The sequence below is a fragment of the Protomyctophum parallelum genome (genome assembly GCF_964188405.1).
Source record: "Protomyctophum parallelum genome assembly, chromosome: 5".
Taxonomy (NCBI): domain Eukaryota; kingdom Metazoa; phylum Chordata; class Actinopteri; order Myctophiformes; family Myctophidae; genus Protomyctophum; species Protomyctophum parallelum.
In genome coordinates this window covers 47,401,926-47,425,059 of record NC_139702.1, presented here as the reverse complement: position 1 = coordinate 47,425,059, position 23,134 = coordinate 47,401,926, and the positions used below count along the sequence as shown (strand labels likewise).

Sequence of the window (23,134 nt, the reverse complement as noted above, 5' to 3'; positions counted from 1 at the left end):
AACATAACTTCACATCGCATAATGCGCTTGAGAACCACTGGGAACCACTGCTGATTGGTAAGGGGCGTGTTCCTACCTTGGTGGGGGTGGAGCCAGGCGTGCGGCTGCTGGGGTAACCGTGGGGGTCTGCGTGGTGGGCGGGGCTCTTGGACGGCGAGCGTTTGACGATGTCGACGTAGGACACGGGGAAGATGCCCTGCTTAGTGCTGTCTGGGATCTTCCCCTCGTACCAGTTCTCATCCACCTGCCTCACCAGGATCACTCTCTCCCCCTGGGGGAGGGGCATACACATACGCACGATTAAAAGAAAAGACAAAATCACACGTGTGAACTGTGGAGTGAGGGGTGCTCATCATACATCATCACGTTCGCTTTGCCTTGATGCAAGTAACATTAACGAGTGTCACTGAGCGGCAAACACACCTCGGCTGTGCTGAACTGAAGTGACTGGAGTCACTTGAATTATGATTGAAGACATGATAATGTTTACTGTGATTTCATATCACAAACACCATATTATGTTTGGAAATTGTGAATCGATTTTGAATCGTTTATAGTGAGAATCACGCCAGCGATTTTGCTCAACGACACACGAGAGTGTGTGATTTTCATTAGGCTACTTGGATCACCACAACGCATCAGTGCACATGGTGCACATTAGTGCTGTTCCCATCACAGCGCCCCATACTCAAGCTGACCTTTCTCAGAGACAGCTCCACGTTGGTGTCTGCGTTGAAGTTGTAGCGAGCCAGCGCCTCCCCGATTTCTCTGACGTGTGCTGGTGGAGGAGGCCGGACAGGCTGCTGCTTCTCCGCCGACGCCATCTTCTACAGGAGATGGATGAGAGAGTGTCAACCCATTAAAGGGGCATTCCACTTTTCAACATTTTACTGTCATGGAAGTGGCTATAAGCAATAATATGTCAAACTTGTAATGACCTTTTCTTTTTTTTCTTTTTGTATTCAGACAGCCAGCAATGGGTAAAACGCTCCCAAAAAGATGTAGTCTCTGACACATCTATAGGGGCCGCAATCTGCATTCAAAGATGTTCCTATAGAAGCTTTGTCATTGGTTGATTTGCCTGTCTGCTTCCTGATTGGTTAGTCATTTCGACCGTTTCTTTTCTTCTTTCGACCAATGACAAAGCTTCTAGGAACATCTTTGAATGCAGATTGTGGCCCCTAGCTGTGTCACAGAGACTACTTTTGTTTGGGAGCCTGAATACAAAAAAAAGAAAAAAGATAAGGTCATTAAAAATTTGACATATTATTGCTTATAGCCGCTTTAATATACCTTAGAGCTGTTGTGTGGAAATAATTTAAAAAAAAGTCCCCCCATTCTGTGTTTCCTAGAACTGGAGGTCTGAAAAAAATCATTAACATTGTGAATCACATCTTGATGATGTCATCAAGATGTGAGTCACCATGTTAATGATTTAATGATTTACCCACTCACCCACTCTATTACTTGTAAAGCGTGATGTGACAATAAAGTTGATTCTGATGCAACATGACGTTCAAACCAAGTTGTACTGTAAATCACTGGCTCTCAAAGTGGCTCCCAGGGGCCCTTGCAGGAGCTCCAGGGGGAGCAGAATGAGTTAACCCATTCTGACCTGAGATCAGATTCATACAAGGTTTCCGCCGGACACACACTGGTCTGATGAACCCATTCTGACCTGAGATCAGATTCTAAAAATGTCAGTCTCTCTTAGATTTTTCAAAAATAGCAGACCTACAAGCTCGTATCGCGCCACTCGGTGGCGCGATATGAGCTTGTAGATCTGCTATTTTTCAATAGCTAAAGCATAACATGATGCCGACACCAAAATGGGTGCCCGGTAAGAATGGGTTAATAAAGAATAAAAATAATCACTTAGAAATGCAGTATGTACTGTATGTAAAATGTTCTAAATGTGGGGTCCCTGGAATGTTGTCAGGGCGGTCCGTAGCAAAAATAACAAAATAAATAAACCATTGAAAACTAATGGTGTAAATGACACACCTCCACATATGAGATGGGGAAAATTCCCACTCTTCCGCGGTGCTCTCCTTCATACCAGTTGGTGTCTATCTGTCGGATGATGTTCACCGCATCTCCCTTCTTAAAGGTCAGCTCCCTAGAACACAAGACACTGCATCTGTTATACCACATCTCTACCACGTCTTTACCATACGCACCTCCATTTGGGAGTAATTATTGCGAGTGCAGTACACTACAGTTGGCTTTTGTTTGGTTTTAGCTTGGCTCATGTGTTACTTGTTCAAGTGATATCAGTGAGATGTCGTTTGGAGGAAAACTACAGTAAATCTTAAAACGTGATTTGTGGCCATTGCACATTTTGGTGGAGAGATATAACAATGAGTTGAGATATAACTCAACTCAAGTGTTGAGGTTGGAGACTTGACCCGTCACTCAGGACAATAATTAACTAATAATAATCTCTCCTCTTTCGCAGAGTGCACATCAATTATTATTCTTTTGTCAGCGACATATGACTGATTTCGTCTGTTACATGAACATAATGTTAATGAGTGAAGTGATGAAGACATTACAGGAACAGAGACATGCTTTTCCTCCACGGTGCAGAGAAAACTCCACCCAGCAGACTGGGCTTCATTAAAAAGACATCAGCAAGAGCATCCATCACAGCATGAGTCAGGACAGCAAACCTCCAGCTTTATTCATGCACTCTGCTCCAAGACACAATACAGCAATACTATCTGTTAGTGCCATTACACTGGCAGAGACCTTTACTTATGATGCATTAGAGTGCACAAAAGTTACCGGTACGTTTATTATAACCATTTTGCATCCAGAAGAAGAAAATGATTGATTGTCGTATCTGAATACGCGTTTTTCTTTTTGTCAGTGTCCACCAAGGCATTTTTTCCCCCTGAGCAATGTATATTTTGAATGGTATTCAATTGGAAAAGCGCATACGTCTATTCTGCACTGAGCCTTGCACATTTTAGCTGTTAATCTGGTAGCTGAGAGTTTTACGCCGGCGTCCAATCAGAGTCGAGGAGGAGCAAGACAAACACTACAAACATGGATCCAGCCGTGCTCCGGCAGGAGGGCTGACAGGCTGGGGAGGAGACGCGGAGATTAGGTGTCTGTCGTTTGCAGCTTGCAGAAAGATGAAGTTGAGTTGAGCTTGTCCGTACTGTAAATGATCTATAGACATTTTAGGGGATAAATAGCCCAATGCAGTTGCTCAATGTCTATACATTTCTGCTGCTCTAAAAGTATTTAGCAAAATGTTGTACAGTATACTACAGATAATCTAAATCAATTTGTGCCAGCTGAGAAGTCGCTCTGCTCTGAAGTGCTCCCGGGTGAGCATTTTAGATGCCTTGCATTTTCATCTGAGGGACACGACGACAACACTTTGGCCTTGACACTATATTAACCTGTGTATAAACTCCTATGGAATTGTACTGACTGGAAAATGGTAGTGGGGAAAGGCTTGTTGATGATTTTTAAGCAGACAGCCACAAGGTGGCAGCATAAGGCAGTGGTTCCCATCACTTTTAGGTAAATCGGTGTGTGTGTGTGTGTGTGTGTGTGTGTGTGTGTGTGTGTGTGTGTGTGTGTGTGTGTTTGCAACCTTCTAAGTACATGATTGGGTATCAGCCAAAACTTTATTATTATTTTGCGTTGGTTCAGTACACAGGTTAGTACAGTGGAGTCAGGTGGTTTTAAAGTGCAATGTTTAAAGTGCTATGAATGTTGAATGATGCGACGAGTGAAAGAGGCGATCATGTTAAGAAGACACACATGCTCCAAAAAATGTCCTCTTGTACACCTGCTGTCACGGTTTCACTGTACTCACTTAGCCGTCTGTGCCTTAAAATCGTAAATGGCTCTGGCTGGCTGTTTCTGATGGAGGAGAGAGAACAGAATAAGTTGAGTCATCTGTTTATGGGAGACCTAGAGAGAGAGAGAGAGAGAGAGAGAGAGAGAGAGAGAGAGAGAGAGAGAGAGAGAGCGCAGCATGCATTATTAGCTGGAACGGAGGTTCTCAACCACTGTCCTTGGATGGACACTATTTTTCTAGACTACTATTGCTGATTTTCTTTCCAAACATGTAGTAGATTTCATCCCCCTGGCGTCTCCCAGTAATCTGAATGGAATCCAGATGGAATGACCACAGTGCCAAGTCAAATGACTTAACTTCCGGGTGGTTGGACAGAAAACCAGCAGTACCAGTACAAACAGAGGACCAGGGACGCATGGGCGATCATTCTGTCAGTCAGTCTCTGTCTGTCTGTCTGTCTACACCAGTGGTTCTCAAAGTGGGGTCCAGGGACTCTCAGGGTTCCTTTGGGGGGGGGGGGGGTTCTACAAGACCCCTACAAGTCTGTAACTCTGACAGTGTACAAATGGAACCAAATGGACCTTAAGTTCTAAATCATGACAGTTTTCTGAAAAAACTATGTTTCTATATCAGTGGTTTTCAAACTATGTAATTGGCTGCCGACCCATCTGAAATTTATGTTGTTCCAGCAGGGACCTCCCAGAAGCAAAGATATGTAAGTTAAAAACGTTCAAAAATCGCAGGTCTATTTGGTATTTTTCAATAGCTAAAGTTTAAAATAATGCTTAGAACACCAAAATGGATTCCCGTCCGGAATGGGTTAAATAAGCTAAGAGACCTTTTATTTGTACCGTTTGTGGCAAAAGCTTGTAAATATGTAAGAAGAAAAGCCTTTACCAGTACTTTCTGTGGTAAAAGCGCTCAAACTCCCTTTCTGTTCCTGCCTTGATCTCCTTACCCCCCCCCCCCCCCCCACACCCCCTCGCCTCTCTCTTCTTCCTTTTCTTTGATTTTCCTGGAAAAATGACACAATGGGAACAATGCCAAAAACGAATTGTACCCACTGTTAACCTGTAAAACTGTGATGTGACAATAAATCTGATTCTTCTATCTACCTATATGTGTCTGTCTGTCTGTCCATCCACTAGATTAGAATATGACCACGCCACATGGTGTGAGATCAGTGCTGTGCAGTATACCTCTTTGTCTGGAGTGGACCTTCTGTTCTGAGATCAGTGCTGTGCAGTATACCTCTTTGTCTGGAGTGGACCTTCTGTTCTGAGATCAGTGCTGTGCACTGCAGTATACCTCTTTGTCTGGAGTGGACCTTCTGTTCTGAGATCAGTGCTGTGCAGTATACCTCTTTGTCTGGAGTGGACCTTCTGTTCTGAGATCAGTGCTGTGCAGTATACCTCTTTGTCTGGAGTGGACCTTCTGTTCTGAGATCAGTGCTGTGCACTATACCTCTTTGTCTGGAGTGGACCTTCTGTTCTGAGGCGTGTGGCGTCCGTCCAAGGTGGAGTAACTCCTGGAGACATCCTGGTCTGTGATTGGTGGAGACAAGGTCAAAGATTACCGCCAGGTTACCATGGTGACCATGCTCATGACATCATGGCTCGTGAGTCACGCATGCAGAAGAAATAGTGAACATATTGAATGGTGGGGATTGAAGGATGGCGGCAAACATGGATGGTAAGAATTATCATGTATTATAAAATTATAATACAACTATATTTTATTCGCATTTCACAGGGGAAGAAACGTAAAACATGTATAAAAATGATGCAGAATGAATTAAACAAGTGAAGAAAACGTGTAAGATATTATGTATTAAATTAATTACATGTATTGTACAAACACCTGCAATAAAGTAAAAAGAAAAGATATAAAGAAAACAGGAAGAACACATTCCATAATAATAATAATAATAATAATACACAAAACTTTACAAACATGACTTTCATTGTCTCAAAAGGAAAGGAAAAGTATAAGACAATAATTCATACAAAAAGAAATAAATGAAAGTACAAAAATGAATAAATAAATGAAGTCGTTAAACAGATGGAAAGCAGCAGGATGTGGATGGGTGTGGTGGACAGGAGGCAACACTGAGGGATACTGCACAACCACCACTGAAGCTGTGCATGCATAGGTGTATTTGGGATGATTGTGTGTGCATTCGTGAGTGCGTGTGTTTATTCGTTTATACCGTACTGTACAGTATGTGCATGTCAGTATGCGCATGCATTCATGTGTGTTTAATGTGTATGCGCAGTGCGCTGTGTGTGACTAGATAGTGTGGCTGCATTAGCAGTGGATATCAGCTATGTGTGCAGGCACACGCGACGGAGAATGAAAGGTGTGTTATGCATTCCACCTGAGTAGCAGAGAGCGTTCCCATTGGCCTGCTCAACTCCATACTCATTATTGTTTGAGGCGTCTGGGTGATGTCCGTAACAGGCACTGATTGGCGACTGTGTGCGCGGCGACTGCACGCGGGGCGACTGCGCGCGGGGCGACTGCACGCGGGGCGACTGCACGCGGGGCGACTGCAGCTGGGGCGACTGTAAGGGGTCGGGCCTGTACGAGCCGTACCCCGCCGGGCTCCCGTCCGGGTATGGCGAGCCGGAGGGCTGGCCCCCCCCCTGCCGGCAGGCCCTCAGCGCCCGCAGGGAGGAGCTCCTCTCGGGCACGTCCGGGAGCAGCTCGGACAGGATCCGCCTCAGGATGCTGTCGTCGGGGGCCCTGGCCCCCCGCTGGCCCCTCTCCGCCTGGATGTGCTCATAAATGTCCCTCAAGGCTTGGTCCAGTGCCTCGTAGATGGCCTCTTTGGACTTGGGTCGGCCGCGACCCCCGCCGCCGCCGCCGCTCCGTCTAGAGGTAGGTGGTGAGCCCTTTTTCCTGCGGAAAGGCACGGGGCTGACCAGGAAGGCCAGCTTGGACATCGCCTGCTGGGACGGCGAGGCCGGGTCTGCGGGGGCGTGGCTGCTACGGCTCGGCTGCGGCGGGGGCCTCGGGGGCTCCTGGCGCGCCCGCTCCCTCTCGTGGCGCAGCATGGTGGTGAAGCGTGTGTAGGAGGCCGGGCAGCGGCCCTTGCAGGAGCTGACCAGGTGGCGGTGCTGGTAGCCCAGGCTCGGACCCAGGCTCTGGGCGCCCGGGTGGTGGTGATGGTGCATGTGGTGGTGGTGGTGATGGCGGGGGTGGCGGTGGTGGTGGGGGAGGGTGGCGGAGGCGCAGATGCTCTCCGAGGAGGTGAGGGAGCAGTGGTCAAAATCACTCTCGCTGCAGAAGGACGAGCCTTCCACCTGGACGAAGTCGCTGAGGTCCGAGGCTATGGCGTCTTGCTCGCTGTCGGAGTAGTCCTGCAGGTCGGCAGCCCGCCGGGCACTGGGGACACTGGGAGGGGTCGGGAAGGCGTGGGCGCGCCGAGGGTCCGGCCCGACACGAGGCTGGCCCTCCGGCGGGCTCCGGGGTCCATGCAGGTGCTCCGTGGAGTGCTGTGCGGCTCCGTTGTTCCCGTTGCTGTCCTCCTCCAGCAGTGACTCGATGGAGAAACGTCGCTTGGGGTAGCCGGGGGTGCCGCCGCCGCCACTGCTGGCGCGAGACGAGGAGCCGCCCGGCGTGGTGGTCCCCGACGGGGCCTCGCTGTCCCCCAGGTTGGGCATGGACTTGGACTTCTGGATGAGCTGCTCGTACTTGGATATGTGGCTCGGCACCACGTCGCGCGGCACCTCCACGCCCCAGGAGGGGGCGAACGGGGAGAAGCGGTGCCGGTGGAGGTGCGGCTGGCGCTCCAGGTCCAGGATGCGGGCCTGGACCGAGCGGATGACCTCGGAGGGGATGAGGTGCGTGCGGTCAATGTGGTGCATCTTGCGATAGAGCTGCAGGAAGCCCGGCGAGTCGTGCGCCCGCCGGCGGTGGGGGCGGGGCAGGGAGTGGACATCACCGGCCGAGGCAGCCTGGCCCGGCGGCGTGCCTCCGTCGCAGACCAGCGACCCGGCGCTCTCCGAGCGAGCGGCATCGCGGCCCCCGGGCCCGCCGACGTGCCCGTCGTTCAGGAGGTCGTCGCAGCTGCGAGACTTGAGTTTGCGCGGCGGAGTGGCCGGAGCCTCCTCCACGCTGCTCCACGGCTCGCCGTCTTGCGGCCGCGTTGGCCAGCTGTTTTTCACCGAGACGGAGCGCCGGGAGGAGGAGCTGCCCTCCTCCCCCTGGCTGGCATCGTCGTCGTCGTCGTCATCCTCGCGGTCGGGGCGGGAGGGGTTGGAGAGCACCGGGGACAGACGAGAACCTGGAGGGCTCAAACGGGGTGAGTACATGCTGCATGTGTCCCCACCTTTCATAGACGTCCCACAACAGAGCAGCGTGGTGAGAGAAAGAGGAAGGAAAAGGGAGTTAAGAGAGAACACGCCCAGAATGACGGAGAGAAAGAAGCAAGATGGAGGAACAGTACATGACAAGAAGAGAAGAAAGTCCGGAACTCAGTCAGTAGCAGACGATGTTCTCATCAATATTCAGAAGGAAATATTGATCAGAGCAATATAAAGATGTGACCACAGCAGACATTAGGACAGTGGTAAGCAATGGGTGGACCGTGGGCCAGAATGTACCCGGGCATCGATGATATCTGGCCAGGCAAATTATTTTATAAATTATTTACATGCAATATCTGACAGTCTGACGTATAGGCTATAATATCTAAATAACACATCTACCCCAGTGCCCCCACCTGGAGAATCCATAATGGGAGTGAATGACAGGCAGGTGTTTCATTATGCCTTAATTTTAAACAACTAAATATCCGTGAAGTGCAACATTCAAGGAGGTGGCCTGCACAAAATAATCACACAAGCATTTCTACCTACACCTGTAACATTTGACTATACAGTTATACCACACACATGTATTTATTAACCTTTATATAACTATTATTGTATATAAGGAGGTCTGTTTGTAAGATCCAGTTCTTAAATTAGCCATTGATTATATTCTGGCCAACCATCAAATGGCTTAGAACATGAATTGGCACGATGCCAAACATTCTTGCCGACCCCTGCATTAGAACATTAAAACATATGCCTTGCCGTTATTAACTTCTCAATAAAACGACAAATCATCATTGTTAAGGAATGGAAGTCTGAGGTTTTACCTCCAGCACATGTATGGTTCACTCAGCTCGGTATTGTGGCTGCTTTGGAGAGGTTATCCTTTAAGATGAATAATCAGTTGGATAAATATGATCTGAAGTGGGACGTGTTCCTCAGTCATGTTGCAGGTCCCTTGGTGTGATCCATGGTCAGGCAATGCCCTCTTGATTGTTTATTGTATTACTACACATTATGATACGGTTGATGATGCTGCGTTTGGTCGTGTAAATAATGTAAACTATTTTCACATTTTAATTAGATTTTTCCTTTTCTTTCCTTTATTTTTATTTGTTTATCTTATCTATCTTGTCTGTCCATGAATACGTACTCTGCTGTTGTTGATTGTGTTTGTATTGTAGGTTTTATGTTTTATGTGTTTGTAAAAAATCTAAAATAAAGTACTGATCATAAAAATAAAAAATATATAAAAATAAAAATAAAACGACAAATCACCTATACTGTACATGCATGCTGTCAACACAACCCTTGTAGCCAATGTTTCCTCCAGACACAGCTCTGCAATGCCATAGGCATAATATCAAATAGTATTGCTGTTGATTAAGAGGACACTGTGTGTGTGTGTGCATGCGTGCGTGCGTGCGTGCGTGCGTGCGTGCGTGCGTGCGTGCGTGCGTGCGTGCGTGCGGCTTAGAAAGTAACATACTGTAGAAAGTACCATGTACATGTACAATATCGGCATAGCTAGTGTACCAAAACAGACAAAGAGAGATGTGTGTGAGAGAGTCAATTCAGATGTGTACTATGGGTCTGAGTTGATTGGACAGCTGGAAATAGCCTGGCGATGTCGGTGGGTTTTTAGCAAGTAATGAGACTGCAGGTTCTCCACATGTGTACCTTTGGCTCTGGAGGGCGAGGACGGTGAGGAGCGGACGGCGGGTTTCTTCAGGGCGCTGCTGGGTCTGTAGGGGTCCAGCGGCTTGGGGGGGGACGAGGGGGCTCTGCTTGGCTCGGACTGGTCGTTGGACTGACCCGACGGCTCCGACTTCCTCCGTTTCCTGTAGTCACTGGCAGCACTGCAGCACCGGGGAGGGGGAACAAATCACATCAATGGGCACAACGCCAGGTGGAATGTATTCCTGGCCAATTACACTGCAATATTATACTACAGTACTTACAAATGAGGCAACACAAGCCAGACAGACAGGTATTACAAATTGTACAGGACTTGAAAAGAGATTATGTGTCTAATAATTTTTCTATACTGTTTTATGACAAATTGTCTTCTCTAAACCAACACAAATTCGAGACAAAGAGCAACACTATATCTGACACAAAGCCTTCATGGACAATGGGAGGTCTAACATTCAGTGCAGATTCAAGACTGTGTGTGTGTGTGTGGGGGGGGGGGGGAGTGTGTGTGTGTGTGTGTGTGTGTGTGTGTTGAACATTGTTGGGCATGTCTGCCTGCTGCGTGGAACAAACCCCCCCAATGTCACTTACATGAATGACATGACTTATTCATGACATCCCATTCACACGGGACAACGGCGCGGAGCGACGTGTGGCGTTGGTGGAAGGGGCAGTGGAGGAGGAGACTGAAGGACTGAATCAATAGGTTTCGCTAGGATAATTTATTCAGGATCAGAGTTGGTTAAGCGGGGGGAGGGGAGGGGAGTGGGGACGCACCCCATCACTGCTGACTAAAGCAATACAGACACACACACACACACACACACACGCAACCCAGGATATTTGCAGCAGCAGGGGAGGGGAGGGGAGGGGGTGCACAAATGAACAGGAGTTTCTGCTGCCGTGCCGCTTAATTCACAACAAGGCCACTGCTGCAGTTAGGAAAGAACGAGAGGAAGAGGAGAAATGGCCAGAGAGGGGTCCGGACTCTGGAATGAGAACAATAAACAGGGCTTACCTCGCAGGCCTCTCAGGAGCTCTGTCAGCGGGGCCGATGTACAGCGACGTCTGAAAGAGGGCAGACAACAAAAGGGATGAGGAGTGAGCGCCGCACGAACAAAGGCTGGAGGCAGAGTGGCTCACTATGCTGAGTACCGTCGCAGTGCCACACTCAAAATGCTCCCCCGAATCAAGGTTCGGCGGACGGGGGTTCCTCATGGTACACCTGCAGCGCGCGGCACACAGGTGAACTCTGACACCCGTCGGCTCCGAAGGGTGACAGCACAATGGAGCGGGACAGGAGGCTATGACGTGCTTTGGGCTCACAGACCAAAATGATTCCCCCACAAAACCTGGCATGGAGTCGCCGGACTGGATCTCAGTGGTATGAATCTGGATGTGGAAGCCAGTGATGTTACCTTTTCAAGGAGATTATTTTTTATTTTTTATTGGAGTGGAACAATGATGAGTCTGAATGGTACAAACTGCATTATTTCACAGAATATAACTGCTGAAAGAGGTATTTCATAATAATAATGCATTAATAAAAGGCTGAGAGTGTTGCCCTAGAAATCACAGTAAAAGGATGGCTTGTGACAGATGGCTGACATGATGCTGAGATGAGAACACATGGCAACGCCCTATACCTACAGTACTATATTCACCACAGAGCTATTCACGCACGCACGCACGCACGCACGCACGCACGCACGCACGCAGGCACGCACGCACGCACGCACGCACATACGCACACACATAAGTTCTTATGTAATTGAATGAGTGTTGATACATCTCTCCACGAATGTCAATAAAACACATTGTACTGCATAATATTAGATTAGATAGTGTATAGGCTACTCTATGTTGGTCCTTGTATTGGGCCTATTGTAACATGAAAGTGATTGGCGTTTAAAAGGTGACGCTATTCATTTGCTTTCTCATTACGGGCCATTCAAAAAAACACAAGATTGGGATTAGCGAGTCCAGGATTAGCACATGTGTCCAGAATAATAATGTGATTACCTCAATGGGTTGGCCAGCAGAGCTGTCTGGATTATAATCCAGCCGTTTTTTGGGAGGCTTGAGCCCCAAGCAGGGGACAGCAGTGAACAGAAGGAGAAGGAAGAGGAGGAGGAGGAGGAGGAGGTGAAGATGGGGTGTAGGAGGAGAGGAAGTGATGACATCATGGGGAGGAGGACATGTGGAGAAAGTGACACCAGTTAGAGCAACAGAGGACCCCGAGATGGACAACACGCACACACGCGCGCACACACACACACACACACACACACACACACACACACACACACACACACACACACACACACACACACACACACACACACTCACTTTGCATGTATGGCACGCTCAGATTCACACGTGCACACGCTGCAGGAATCTACACAAACTCACAACAAACTCTAATGATACCGTGCATTAACACTCAATGTCCTCCAACCGTTGATCTGAAATTAGCTCCTTCTACAGTAAAATAGCATCTAACACTGCTACTGTATCTGACATAAGTCACTACAATATACACAAATACGCACTATTACAATACACACATGCACACATGCACACAGACACACACACACACACACACACACACACACACACGTCACACACACACACACCCACCACCACCACCACCACCACCACCACCAACACTACAGACACAGACGCGCAGGCGCACGCGCACACGCACACGCGCACGCACGCACACACACACACACACACACACATACACACACACACATAGTGTGAGAGCAAGCAGGGTGGGAGACAGAGCCACAGGCATAGTGAAGCACAAGCTACCACGTGTGTTCTAGTAGAGCGGGGCGGGTGCACTGACTGGAGCTGCTTCATGTGTGAGCTAAAACTCATTCAGTGAATAACAATGACCTTCCGGTGAAACCTTGACCAAATGCAATAAATAAACCTTTCTTTTGGGACAGTTGGGTTGCGCAGAGAGACAAACACTGTCTGATCATCATGCAGATTGGAGAGCACAGTGTGTTCATTCTAACCAAACACCATCAGTCAATTTGACTCACACACAATCACAGCACGCACGCACGCACGCACGCACGCACGGGTGAATGAAGGCGTATCAAAGTGAATGGTGTTTGGATGGATTGAAGACCTGCGTATACACACGCATGCTCCACGGTACATGATGATTGCACATCATTGTTCAACACAGAGCTTATTCAGTGTATAGAGGCAGGACACTGGAACGTTGCAGTTAGAGACATGATCATCACAAAGACCTGCCGTGATTCAAAGTCTATCATAGCAGCTCTAGATGTCACATTTCTACCCACGCGTACTGAAGAAGCCCCGTGGTGATCTCCTGATGACATGATTGTATGTCATTCGCAGAAATGGGAGGGGAGTTTTGATCCGAGATCTGTGGCTGCTGGCTGGATGCAAAAGCATTACCTAACAAGCCACCGGTGAGTGTATGCAGGTTTTCTTTTATCCCAACCATACACTACATTGTTTCAATCATTAATCAATCAACTCCCCTCTCGCTGGTTGAAGGTATGCCAATAATAGTGAAATAATAATAATAATGGCACCACTGTAAGTGACTGACTGCTGTTGCTGCCTGAAACCTCCAGATGGCACTAAAACCTTAAAATCTGTCTGGCAGGGTGGTTCTCAACTATGTCCTGAGAAATCTGTGTCTGGAAACTAGTTTTTCTACTAATTAACTAATTAACTACCCTCCCTGGGTAGTTAATTGCATGGCCAATGCAATCCATAGTTTTGCGCAGCCGGACATTCAGAGATCTCCACCTGTCTGGTATAATTTCAATATAGTGGCTAAAATATACGTGGAAACAATTTGGAGATTTAAAAAATTAAGTCTTTTTTAATTAATGTCTTTCATACTGGGACAGCGATAATATGATTTGTGGATGGCAGGAAGTGGCAGTGGGCACATATTATGTGGGTCTCAGTGGCGTGTGTTTTTCTGCGGCTGTATCCTCTGCTGTTTTAACGTCAATGTCACCTCACATATCAGTAGGCGGAGATCTCGGAGCGTCTGGACATGCGAGACAATAGGTTGGACCCTAACGTAGGTCTCAAATAATCAGGTGAAATTAAAATCAGCAGAACTCTAGGTCTGCAGGAAAGAAATTAAGATGAATGTAATAGCTCTGGCAAATATCCCTAATATGACTATAAGTGAAGACACAAACACACCAAAAACTAAAAGCCAAACGAAACAACATGCCCACTTCTACCACATAAAGGAGGAGCTGGTGGTAAAGTATGTGGAGTAGAAGGTTTATCGGTTTGGAAACTCATGCTTCATTGTTTCCAAGATTCTGTTTGGCTTCTGTGTAATACAATCCCATCATCTACCCTAGCTGGTTTTGTCAACAGCAAAGTGCACACAAAATGAGGTGACCTCTGTGGTGGAAGGAAGAGAAACATGTTCATTTTGCTTCTTTTTTTTTTTGCAGTGTTGATGGACATTCAGGAGCTAGCCACAAGATAAAACAGACCTGCAAGGCAACGAGAGACACACGGTACAGCAACGAATCCCGTCACAAACGGGTGGGTGGGTGTGGGTGGGGTGGGTTTCACAACACCCAACCATATGGCATGCCCGAGCAACTAGCCCCACACTTTCTACTGGTGCAGACACAAACAAAAAAAATGCCAAATCAAGTCAAAGGTGGGGTGGGTGTATATGCCTATGGCAGGAGGTGACGGTGGTAGAGACTACGCCCTGACTTACCGGACGCCCGAACTCCAGCTCAGAAAAGAACTTATACCAGGGCTCGTTCTCTAAATCTATGTCATCATGGGTCTGGAGAGGAACCCGACAAACAGAGAGAGAGAGAGAGAGAGAGAGAGAGAGAGAGAGAGAGAGAGAGAGAGAGAGAGAGAGAGAGGAGGAAGAGGAGGAGAGGAAAGACAGTAGAAAGTAAGCCAGCAGAGAGGAAGCATAGACACAGAGAGAGAGAGAATGACCTCATGGTTAGAATGAAAGATACACTGCTGCAAGAACACATGGATTGGGAATGGAAGGCTCCAAATGCAGCGATGTAAACATGATTAATTGAACCATATGAACCCATTTTGTCATAATAGGCAAAACATTAAAGGATAATAGCCTAACATTTAGCACAAATATCAGATCTACAAGCTCACAATGTGTCACATTGCAATGTGTCAGGAACTTGTAGATCAGCAGATGTCAGTGAAGAGATTTGGTGTACAGGAAGAAAAGTATGGGTCAAAGTATAGACTCCTGTGGGAAGTACGTACACCGTACGCATTAGGGTTAAATCCTGTTGTGTTAATATCTGAGAGCTACAAATGTAGTAATTAAAACTGAGGATTGTACATATCTATGGCATACAGTTTCTGCTATATTCACTTTAATACTGTATGCATTTACCATTTATCATTAACACGTGACATCTCCTGGTATGTTGCTACAATGGAATACATTATGCCGCATTTTCATTGGCTTACAAATATCAATGCATTATACAAAACTAGTGAATTCATATAAATACACAGCCTAGCATATTATTAAATAGCCTAGACTGAGAGCACACACTATGGTTACAGATTATTGATTTGATCATACTGTACACACATAAGAGCAATAAAACACTTGACAGTAGAATCAGACTATTTCAAAACAAAGCAGATGAGAGTAGAGTAGAATAGAGTACAGTAAGAAAACACAGAGTTATGATGAGTTATAATCCATGTCCTAGCACCTTCAATAATATCCTTAAGTGTATATAATACACAGTACACACACACACACACACACACACACATACACACACACACACACACACACACACACACACACACACACACACACACACACACACACAAAAGACAACCCTTTACCTGTACTTTTTTGTGGCAAAAGCGCTCCAACAACACAATGGTAACTATGCACAAAAATGAATTTCACCCACTTTTTCAACCGGAAAAAAATGCGTGATGTGACACTAAAGCTCATTCTGATTCCGATGGATACATTACAATGGACAGGTTTAGAACACATTCACTCAGTCGAGGTTCAAAGTTGTCATTAGTTATTTTCTTCCTAGAAATGGTATTATGCATGTACAGGAAAAAAGATTCTAATAACACAACAGACAAAATACAAAAATATCTGCGCACACTCTATCGAGGCCAGCTATTGTTACGACCGTAAGTCACATTTACTATGAAAACCTGCATCTCCCGTCCCTTAGTCACGCCTCGTGACGTCACGCCTCAATATATGGTCACGCCTCATGACATCACGCCTCCATATATGGTCACGCCTCGTGACACATCACGCCACCTTATATAGCCATCTCCATATATGAAGATCACGACACTGACCTCATCTAACCCTGAATAACCACACATGGAGAAGACTGGATCATCACCTACTGTAGATCTGCATATATGGAGCCGGCCAGCAACTCTACATCTGACCTCAAACCTCTCACCCCCCTTGATCTCCATATATGGAGCTGACATTCTAATGTTGATCAAAACCAACTTCTTGTCACACTCTCAGTTACACCAAACTTGTTGCTGTGAAGTTATTTTACATCTAGGTGAAGTATTTACGAAGATCACTTTGGCCTACCCGAAAGCCTATCCGAAAGCCTAAGACAAGCCTACCCGAAAGCCTTGTGGTCAAGAACAACATTACACTGGTTATTTTGAGAATTGCTAAACAGCAGTTAGCCAGCTGGCTTTTAATTAGGAAGTGATTTAAGTAAATTTGAAAGGCAATCCTGACAGGCAAATTGAACTTCTCTCCAAAACAGACAGTAGCCTACCAGTGATGAAACAGGTCTGTTCATATAGACTTTGATATATATATAAGGCTTTGATGTTACAGATTGGGATTTAGTTTTTGCAATGCTCTGGCATGAAGCTCAGGCATGAAGCAGTACTGTTGGCTATTAGTCCGGCAGATGGGGTGGACGGGTGGGAAATTTAGTATATAGTCGTTTTTATTGGCCTAAAATATTGTCTATAGGCCTATACATGAATCCACTTGCTGACCGGCTGTCGGTATTGGGCAATTTATTTTACAGGGGTTTCTTGAGACCCTACCATTAACATCCTATGGCAGGATTTTTTTTTAAATAATATGTCAAACTTTCCTTATGCTTTAAGTAGCATGTGACATGTCAAACTAGGGGGTTTTCATGATTCAGAATCCATTCCAAGCATTAGCTTTGTACAAAAAACACTCCTTGGGCTAAATAATGGCCATAGATGTCATGACAAATGTGTAGCCCCATATGTTCCCTCTCCCTACGCTCATTCTGTAGCTCCGAGATGAGGTCACACACTGGGCCCCTCCCACCGCGTTTCAGAAACGGCGCAAGTTTCCGCTATGTAAGTTTCTTACCCTGACGCCACGATTAATCCAAACGTGAAGGGGTCGTGAAGGGTTTACACTAATTCAATCATAACAACGCCCAAGAAAATCCAACTAGAGATTTGAACCGAGCCTTTACGTCCCGTATTTTGTCAGTCGCTTCCATGTTTATCAAGGAAGTTGAAAAGCTTTAGCGCCTCCCCGGCGCCTCCCCTGGTCGAAATTTCCAACTGACTTCAGTTCACTCGACATGCACGCGCACACGCACACTTCCTTGATAAACATGGAAGCGACTGACAAAATACGGGACGTAAAGGCTCGGTTCAAATCTCTAGTTGGATTTTCTTGGGCGTTGTTATGATTGAATTAGTGTAAACCCTTCACGTCCCCTTCACGTTTGGATTAATCGTGGCGTCAGGGTAAGAAACTTACATAGCGGAAACTTGCGCCGTTTCTGAATCGCGGTGGGAGGGGCCCAGTGTGTGACCTCATCTCGGAGCTACAGAATGAGCGTAGGGAGAGGGAACATATGGGGCTAGACAAATGTGATGAGATCAGCACAAAATGTGATGAGGTCACCACATTTGGGCAAATGGCTATGGCTGTTTTTAGCCCAAGGAGTGTATTTTGTGCAAAACTAATGCTTGGAATGTATTCAGAATCATGAAAAACCCCTAGTTTGACACGTCACATGTTACTTAAAGCATAAGGGAAGTTTGAAATGTTTGCTTGCCATAGGATGTTAATGGTAGGGTCACAAGAAACCCCTATAAAATGCCCAATAGTGACAGCCGGTCAGCAAGTGGATTCATGAATGTATGTAGGCCTATAGACAATATTTTAGGCCAATAACAAAGACTATATACCAAATTTCCCACTTTAAACAAAAGAAGCCTGTCGGCTGCCGGACTATAAAACAGCTTGACTGTTAGAATTTAATAAACATGACTACTATTTTTACCAAAATTATTAGGATTATCGTCTTAACCTTATGGCTTAGACTAGAGCCTCTCCCAACAGACGTCAGTGCATAACTTACACACTCACACAACTGAGGGGCTTCATCCTTAGTCACTTCCAATTACGTTCACAGCTAACTGTTACTATGGAGCTGAAGTGTTGCCCCCTGGCTGAATGCTCCGTGCCCGCACTCTTAACTCCAGTCCATTTTGCTATGCAGGACAGAGGTGGACTGTCAAGCACGTTAGTGTTCACCTAAGCATTACTTCACATTGTATCTTGTCACATCTGAAATTTTCTGTTAAAAGACATTTTGAAAATGTAATCTCTCCCTCACGCTAGTTAAGTGTGACGAGCGAACCTAGCAATCTACCTACCATTATCCAAACTGAGCATTTTCAGTTATGTGATCTCCTGCATGTGGTAAAGGCCAACAATGTCCTGACCTGATTCCAGAGTTCATTATTATGTGAAAGAGGCTTTCAAACACACATTAGCACCACAGGTCAGAGACAGCTGTGAATACATCCCATTCAACACCTTAACAAACCTTCCCACCTTTCCCCGTTACGTCTCTCTCACATTCTTCCCACTTCTCCTCGCTCCCTCTGTTTTTGTCTTTGAAACCTTGTATTTGTTTTCCACAAGCCTCGGTACCCAGGCTCTTATTTTTGTCCGCATTCGGCTCAAAAACGAAAACCTGGGGAAACGCATTGGACAATCTGGCATAGGACGCCAATTTACTTGTATTTTGCTAACCAATAACAGTGCAGAGGCGCACCGCTCCAAATTTGGTGACGTCAGTGTTCAATCTCTGCTGTTTTCTACCGGGGAGGGGACGGTTGCTCAGATTGATGAACCAATAGGAACATTATATAGGCCTACTGTAGACTGGGCCAAGCTAGTTTTCCACTGACATCCGTCTCTACTTACATACCTCTATAATATTATTCAAATCTACATTCTTGTTCATCTCACAAAGAGTGACCAGCCCAATACTAACCTGTGTGTTTTTCTAACCTTGTTTAGGTGATAGAATGCTTCAATTGTTGTCTCCACCAGGCCGAAGGCATGTGGGGAGAGTATGTTTTGCACTTCGTCCGTCCGTGTGTCCGTCCGTCCGTCTTTTTTTTGCACACACACTCCCTGGATGCCAACGATGAACCTCTGCCCCAAACTTTCCAGAACGGCCTGTTATAGCGCCACCAGGAGGCCGCTTTGTGCAAAACAAGTTTTTTCACAGTACACCTACAGATTTTGTCCAAACATCACGCAAATTAGTACACAGTCTCTCTAGAGCCATTCAACGAAACGGGTCTTTCAGATTTCTCAGACTCCATCCTGATTGGTTAAGATTGGCTTCCAAAGTTCACAGGAGTGCTCAGTTTCAAACAAAATGCTGCAAATCATGAACACATCGCGTGATTTCCGTGAAATTGTGCACGCACATTCCCACTAGGCCGAGGACGAAATGCCACATGAAAAATTTCAACTCAGCCTCAAGGTGGCGCTATAACTGGCCCAAAAGTGTTTTTACCTCTAACTGCACGGATCTGTGGATAACCTGGTGGAGACCTGTGCCCAGAAGGGCACTTTTTCTAGTTTTTATTCTTATTTTTCCTTTTAAATATTTCTTCTTTGTAGCACTTTGTGACCTATAATCTGGAATGTCACTGTTTAATAATAAATACCACTCAGTAGAACTAACTAATGATGCTTTCTTGTGTGCACATCCCATCATGTTCAAATCTGACACTCATGAGTGACGCACATTATCTTCAGAACATGCTGTGTGGCACTACCAGTCTGGAATTGAGCTGCGTAGAATGTGTATGTGTAATGGTGGACTGTACTGATATGGTACTAAGTTAGTACCATATCAGTACAGTCCACCATTCCACGTACCACGTACTAGTACTACTAACCGTTACAACCATGCGTGCAATTCCCATTGTATATATCAAAACGTAAAACTCTAGCATCCAAAAAACAAATAATGCCATACCATTACGTAGTAGCTCAGCATTAGTCAGCAAAGATACAAAGTAGGGCAATGGTTTCATTGAATGAGACCATCTGCAGTGTCTTTACTTCTAGGCTACATTAAGTATACAACAGTTGTGGAGTTTTTAAACTTGATTTCTATACCAAACAATACAGTACATAACATACAGTAGTAACACTACAGAATACACTGCGCACTCATCCCCGTAGGTAAAAATGGCAACGTCAATTTCCAGCCAAGTTGCAATATTAACAGTTAAAAACGAAATGTATTACCTCTGTGAAAATGCACCTCCCAGATTGTCCAGCCTCAGGGCAGAACAGAACAGCATAATATATACGACACAAGTAAAAAGTGAGGCTGTCATAAATGGGGAAGAAAGGTCGCCCTGTGGCACTGGATGTAAAGCTGATATGAACATGCATTATGAACAGTATGTTCTCCTCCATGTTTAGGAACAATGGATTAAACAGAGCACGCTGATTCCAGATCTGTGCCTGAAAGGCAACTAGCCTGGAGTTCGCAGAGGACGGACAGGGGATAATTAGATTACGGGTAATGGAGTTTCCAATGGATTTCTGGATGTGAGGCGAAGGTAAAAGTGAAGATGTCATAATAAATGATTTAGTCTAATAACATAATTATTAAGAAGTACTCACAGGTCGTTCCTGCTCCAGTATAGAGGACTTGCCTGGCTCGTACTCAAAGATACTCTTGGGCTCGGCTCTGTACTTGCGTGTGTCCACCTTTCTGTCTGGGGGGCCCCATTCATTCCTGGTGAGAACACAATAATGGCCATATTGATATTACGAACTGAACTGAAACAGCACCAAAATTTAGAGTCACACATTCATCATACAGTAGATGCATCATAGACGGCTGACGTTAGGGTGGCCACATGAAGTCTGCGATATCCACAGTGGAGCCACACCGTTCCCATAATATGCATCCTGAGATTATGTTTTTGCCTCAGTGCCTGTAATTCATTCCCCTATTTTGGCATGCCAGTTTGAACGTGGTTTACAAGAGCAGGTGGTGATGCTAGCCTGCAGACATCTCTGGATCCACATGAATCCCAGCTGACCTAAGATCTGATTCCATCAGAACCTCCACTTGTTGTATATACTGTATGGAACATAGCCTACTGTGAAGCTGTTTAAACAAACAAACTTTACAGGGAAAACATATGCACATGTACATGATCCTCTTTTTATTCTTTGTTCTGCCCTTTTTTGCACTCTCTTTATCCTATCTATTTTGCTGTTGTTACTGTTGTTGTTAATAATGCTGCTGCATTGTTTGAAGGAAGCCAAACAAAAATAAATGTTTTTGGGGCCTTTATTGATAGGTTGAAAGTAGACTGACAGGATATGGGGAGAGAGATGGGGGGATAACACGCGGCAAAGGCCGTCGGGATCGGGAGTCGAACCCGCAGCAAAATAAGTTTTACTCTTATGTAGCCTACCTGTACACAAGATGCAACAATAAAGTACAACCTTGAACTCCCCAGTGATGTCTCCACTTCACCGCGCAGACTTCATTATGGATGGATTATTGATGATATTATCTTACGTGTCGTGTGACTCTTTGTCGCGGTCGCTGTCGCGGGTCCTCAGCTGTAGGAGCGAGGGCATGGGCGGGGGCGGTGGGGGCACGGGGGACGGGGAGGGCTCCCGGGGACCGTGGGGCCCTCCGTTGTCCGAGGGGCTCTTGGACAGGGGCCGGTACGTGTGTGTTCTGGGAGGAGGGTGGGCCATGGTGACACCGGAAGGTGTGGAGTCTGCCGGGACAGAAAGAGACAAGAGGGTTAGACATGAGAGAATGAGGGAGAGAGTAAGTGTGTCCAAACTGAAGCAACACTGCTAAGGGAAAACTCAGCTCCACTGGTTTATTCATTCAACGTTTCGATCACTGGGACACCACCCACATTTTGAAAATACAATGTGAAGTAATACCACTCAGGTGCAGTTTCCCATTGGTGACCCGCACATTTTCAGAAGTGTGGATTTGTGCGAAAACGTGAATGAGGTCTCGCTCGGTGCGATCTATTCACATTTTTGCATTGACGTGCTGTGAGAGGAAATCACTTTGTATCCAGTGTGAACGGTGAACGCCCCTTGGGTTAGAAAGCGTATTTGATCTTGCCCTACTTAATATTGTTTGGCAGTGATGTGGGCTCTATGTATGTTGTTCTTCTATAATACACACCAGTTATGTTTTTAAGTGCATTAAGAAAGTCTGAACAAGGAAGAAGACAGAGGGAGACACAGATAGAAAAACAGATAGGAGACCCATCATTTCATCAATCATTCAGATTCTTAGAGACACCAATGAAATCTTCAACAACAAAATAAATGCATTTTCTTGCTCATTAACACTTTGTGTTATCGACAACAACCCACCGAGTGGACTTCTGTGCAAACGTACTCGACCAATAACATTGTAATAACAATAACATTCTCAGAGTAAATTAGTTAACTTGTAAGAGGCAGTATGTCTTACCGTGGTTAATGACGGCATATGTAGCATTGTAGGTGTCTGTGTAGTCATCATCTATGGAGGGAAGTGACAGGGAATGAGTCGCTCGCTCGCACTCGCACTCGCGCACACGCAAAAGCACACGCACACGCACACACACACACACAGAGAGAGAGAGAGAGAGAGAGAGAGAGAGAGAGAGAGAGAGAGAGAGAGAGCTGAATCCAGCCCCTCTGTAACCTGTCTTCACATTCTTCCCAGCACAGCAGAAATATTATGCCCAGCTCAGGAAAACCTCACAGAGGAGTCAGTATCCGGGGGGAAAGACTACCCTCAACACACACACACACACACACACACGCACACACACATGCACACGCACACGCACATGCACGCACAATACAGAGATACACATGTACAGTACGCAGACAGAAACAGACAGAGACACACGCTAGCGTGTGCTGACGGACGCACGCATG

The 23,134-nt window shown here is 46.1% G+C and overlaps 1 protein-coding gene across 1 annotated transcript in view; it reads right to left on the bottom strand.

The window, feature by feature from the left end:
* sorbs2a (sorbin and SH3 domain containing 2a) overlaps positions 1-23,134 on the bottom strand; it is an 83,366-nt gene that overhangs the window by 9,196 nt on the left and 51,036 nt on the right. The window contains exons 11-23 of the mRNA XM_083764514.1: positions 22,680-22,730; positions 21,750-21,957; positions 20,837-20,951; positions 14,591-14,662; positions 11,857-11,913; positions 10,853-10,902; positions 9,820-9,998; positions 6,198-8,108; positions 5,285-5,364; positions 3,836-3,882; positions 2,005-2,119; positions 699-827; positions 77-271 (exon numbers count right to left, since the gene is read on the bottom strand). Coding sequence (XP_083620640.1) covers positions 77-271; positions 699-827; positions 2,005-2,119; positions 3,836-3,882; positions 5,285-5,364; positions 6,198-8,108; positions 9,820-9,998; positions 10,853-10,902; positions 11,857-11,913; positions 14,591-14,662; positions 20,837-20,951; positions 21,750-21,957; positions 22,680-22,730 — 3,209 coding nt within the window. The remainder of the gene's footprint in view (positions 1-76; positions 272-698; positions 828-2,004; positions 2,120-3,835; positions 3,883-5,284; positions 5,365-6,197; positions 8,109-9,819; positions 9,999-10,852; positions 10,903-11,856; positions 11,914-14,590; positions 14,663-20,836; positions 20,952-21,749; positions 21,958-22,679; positions 22,731-23,134) is intronic.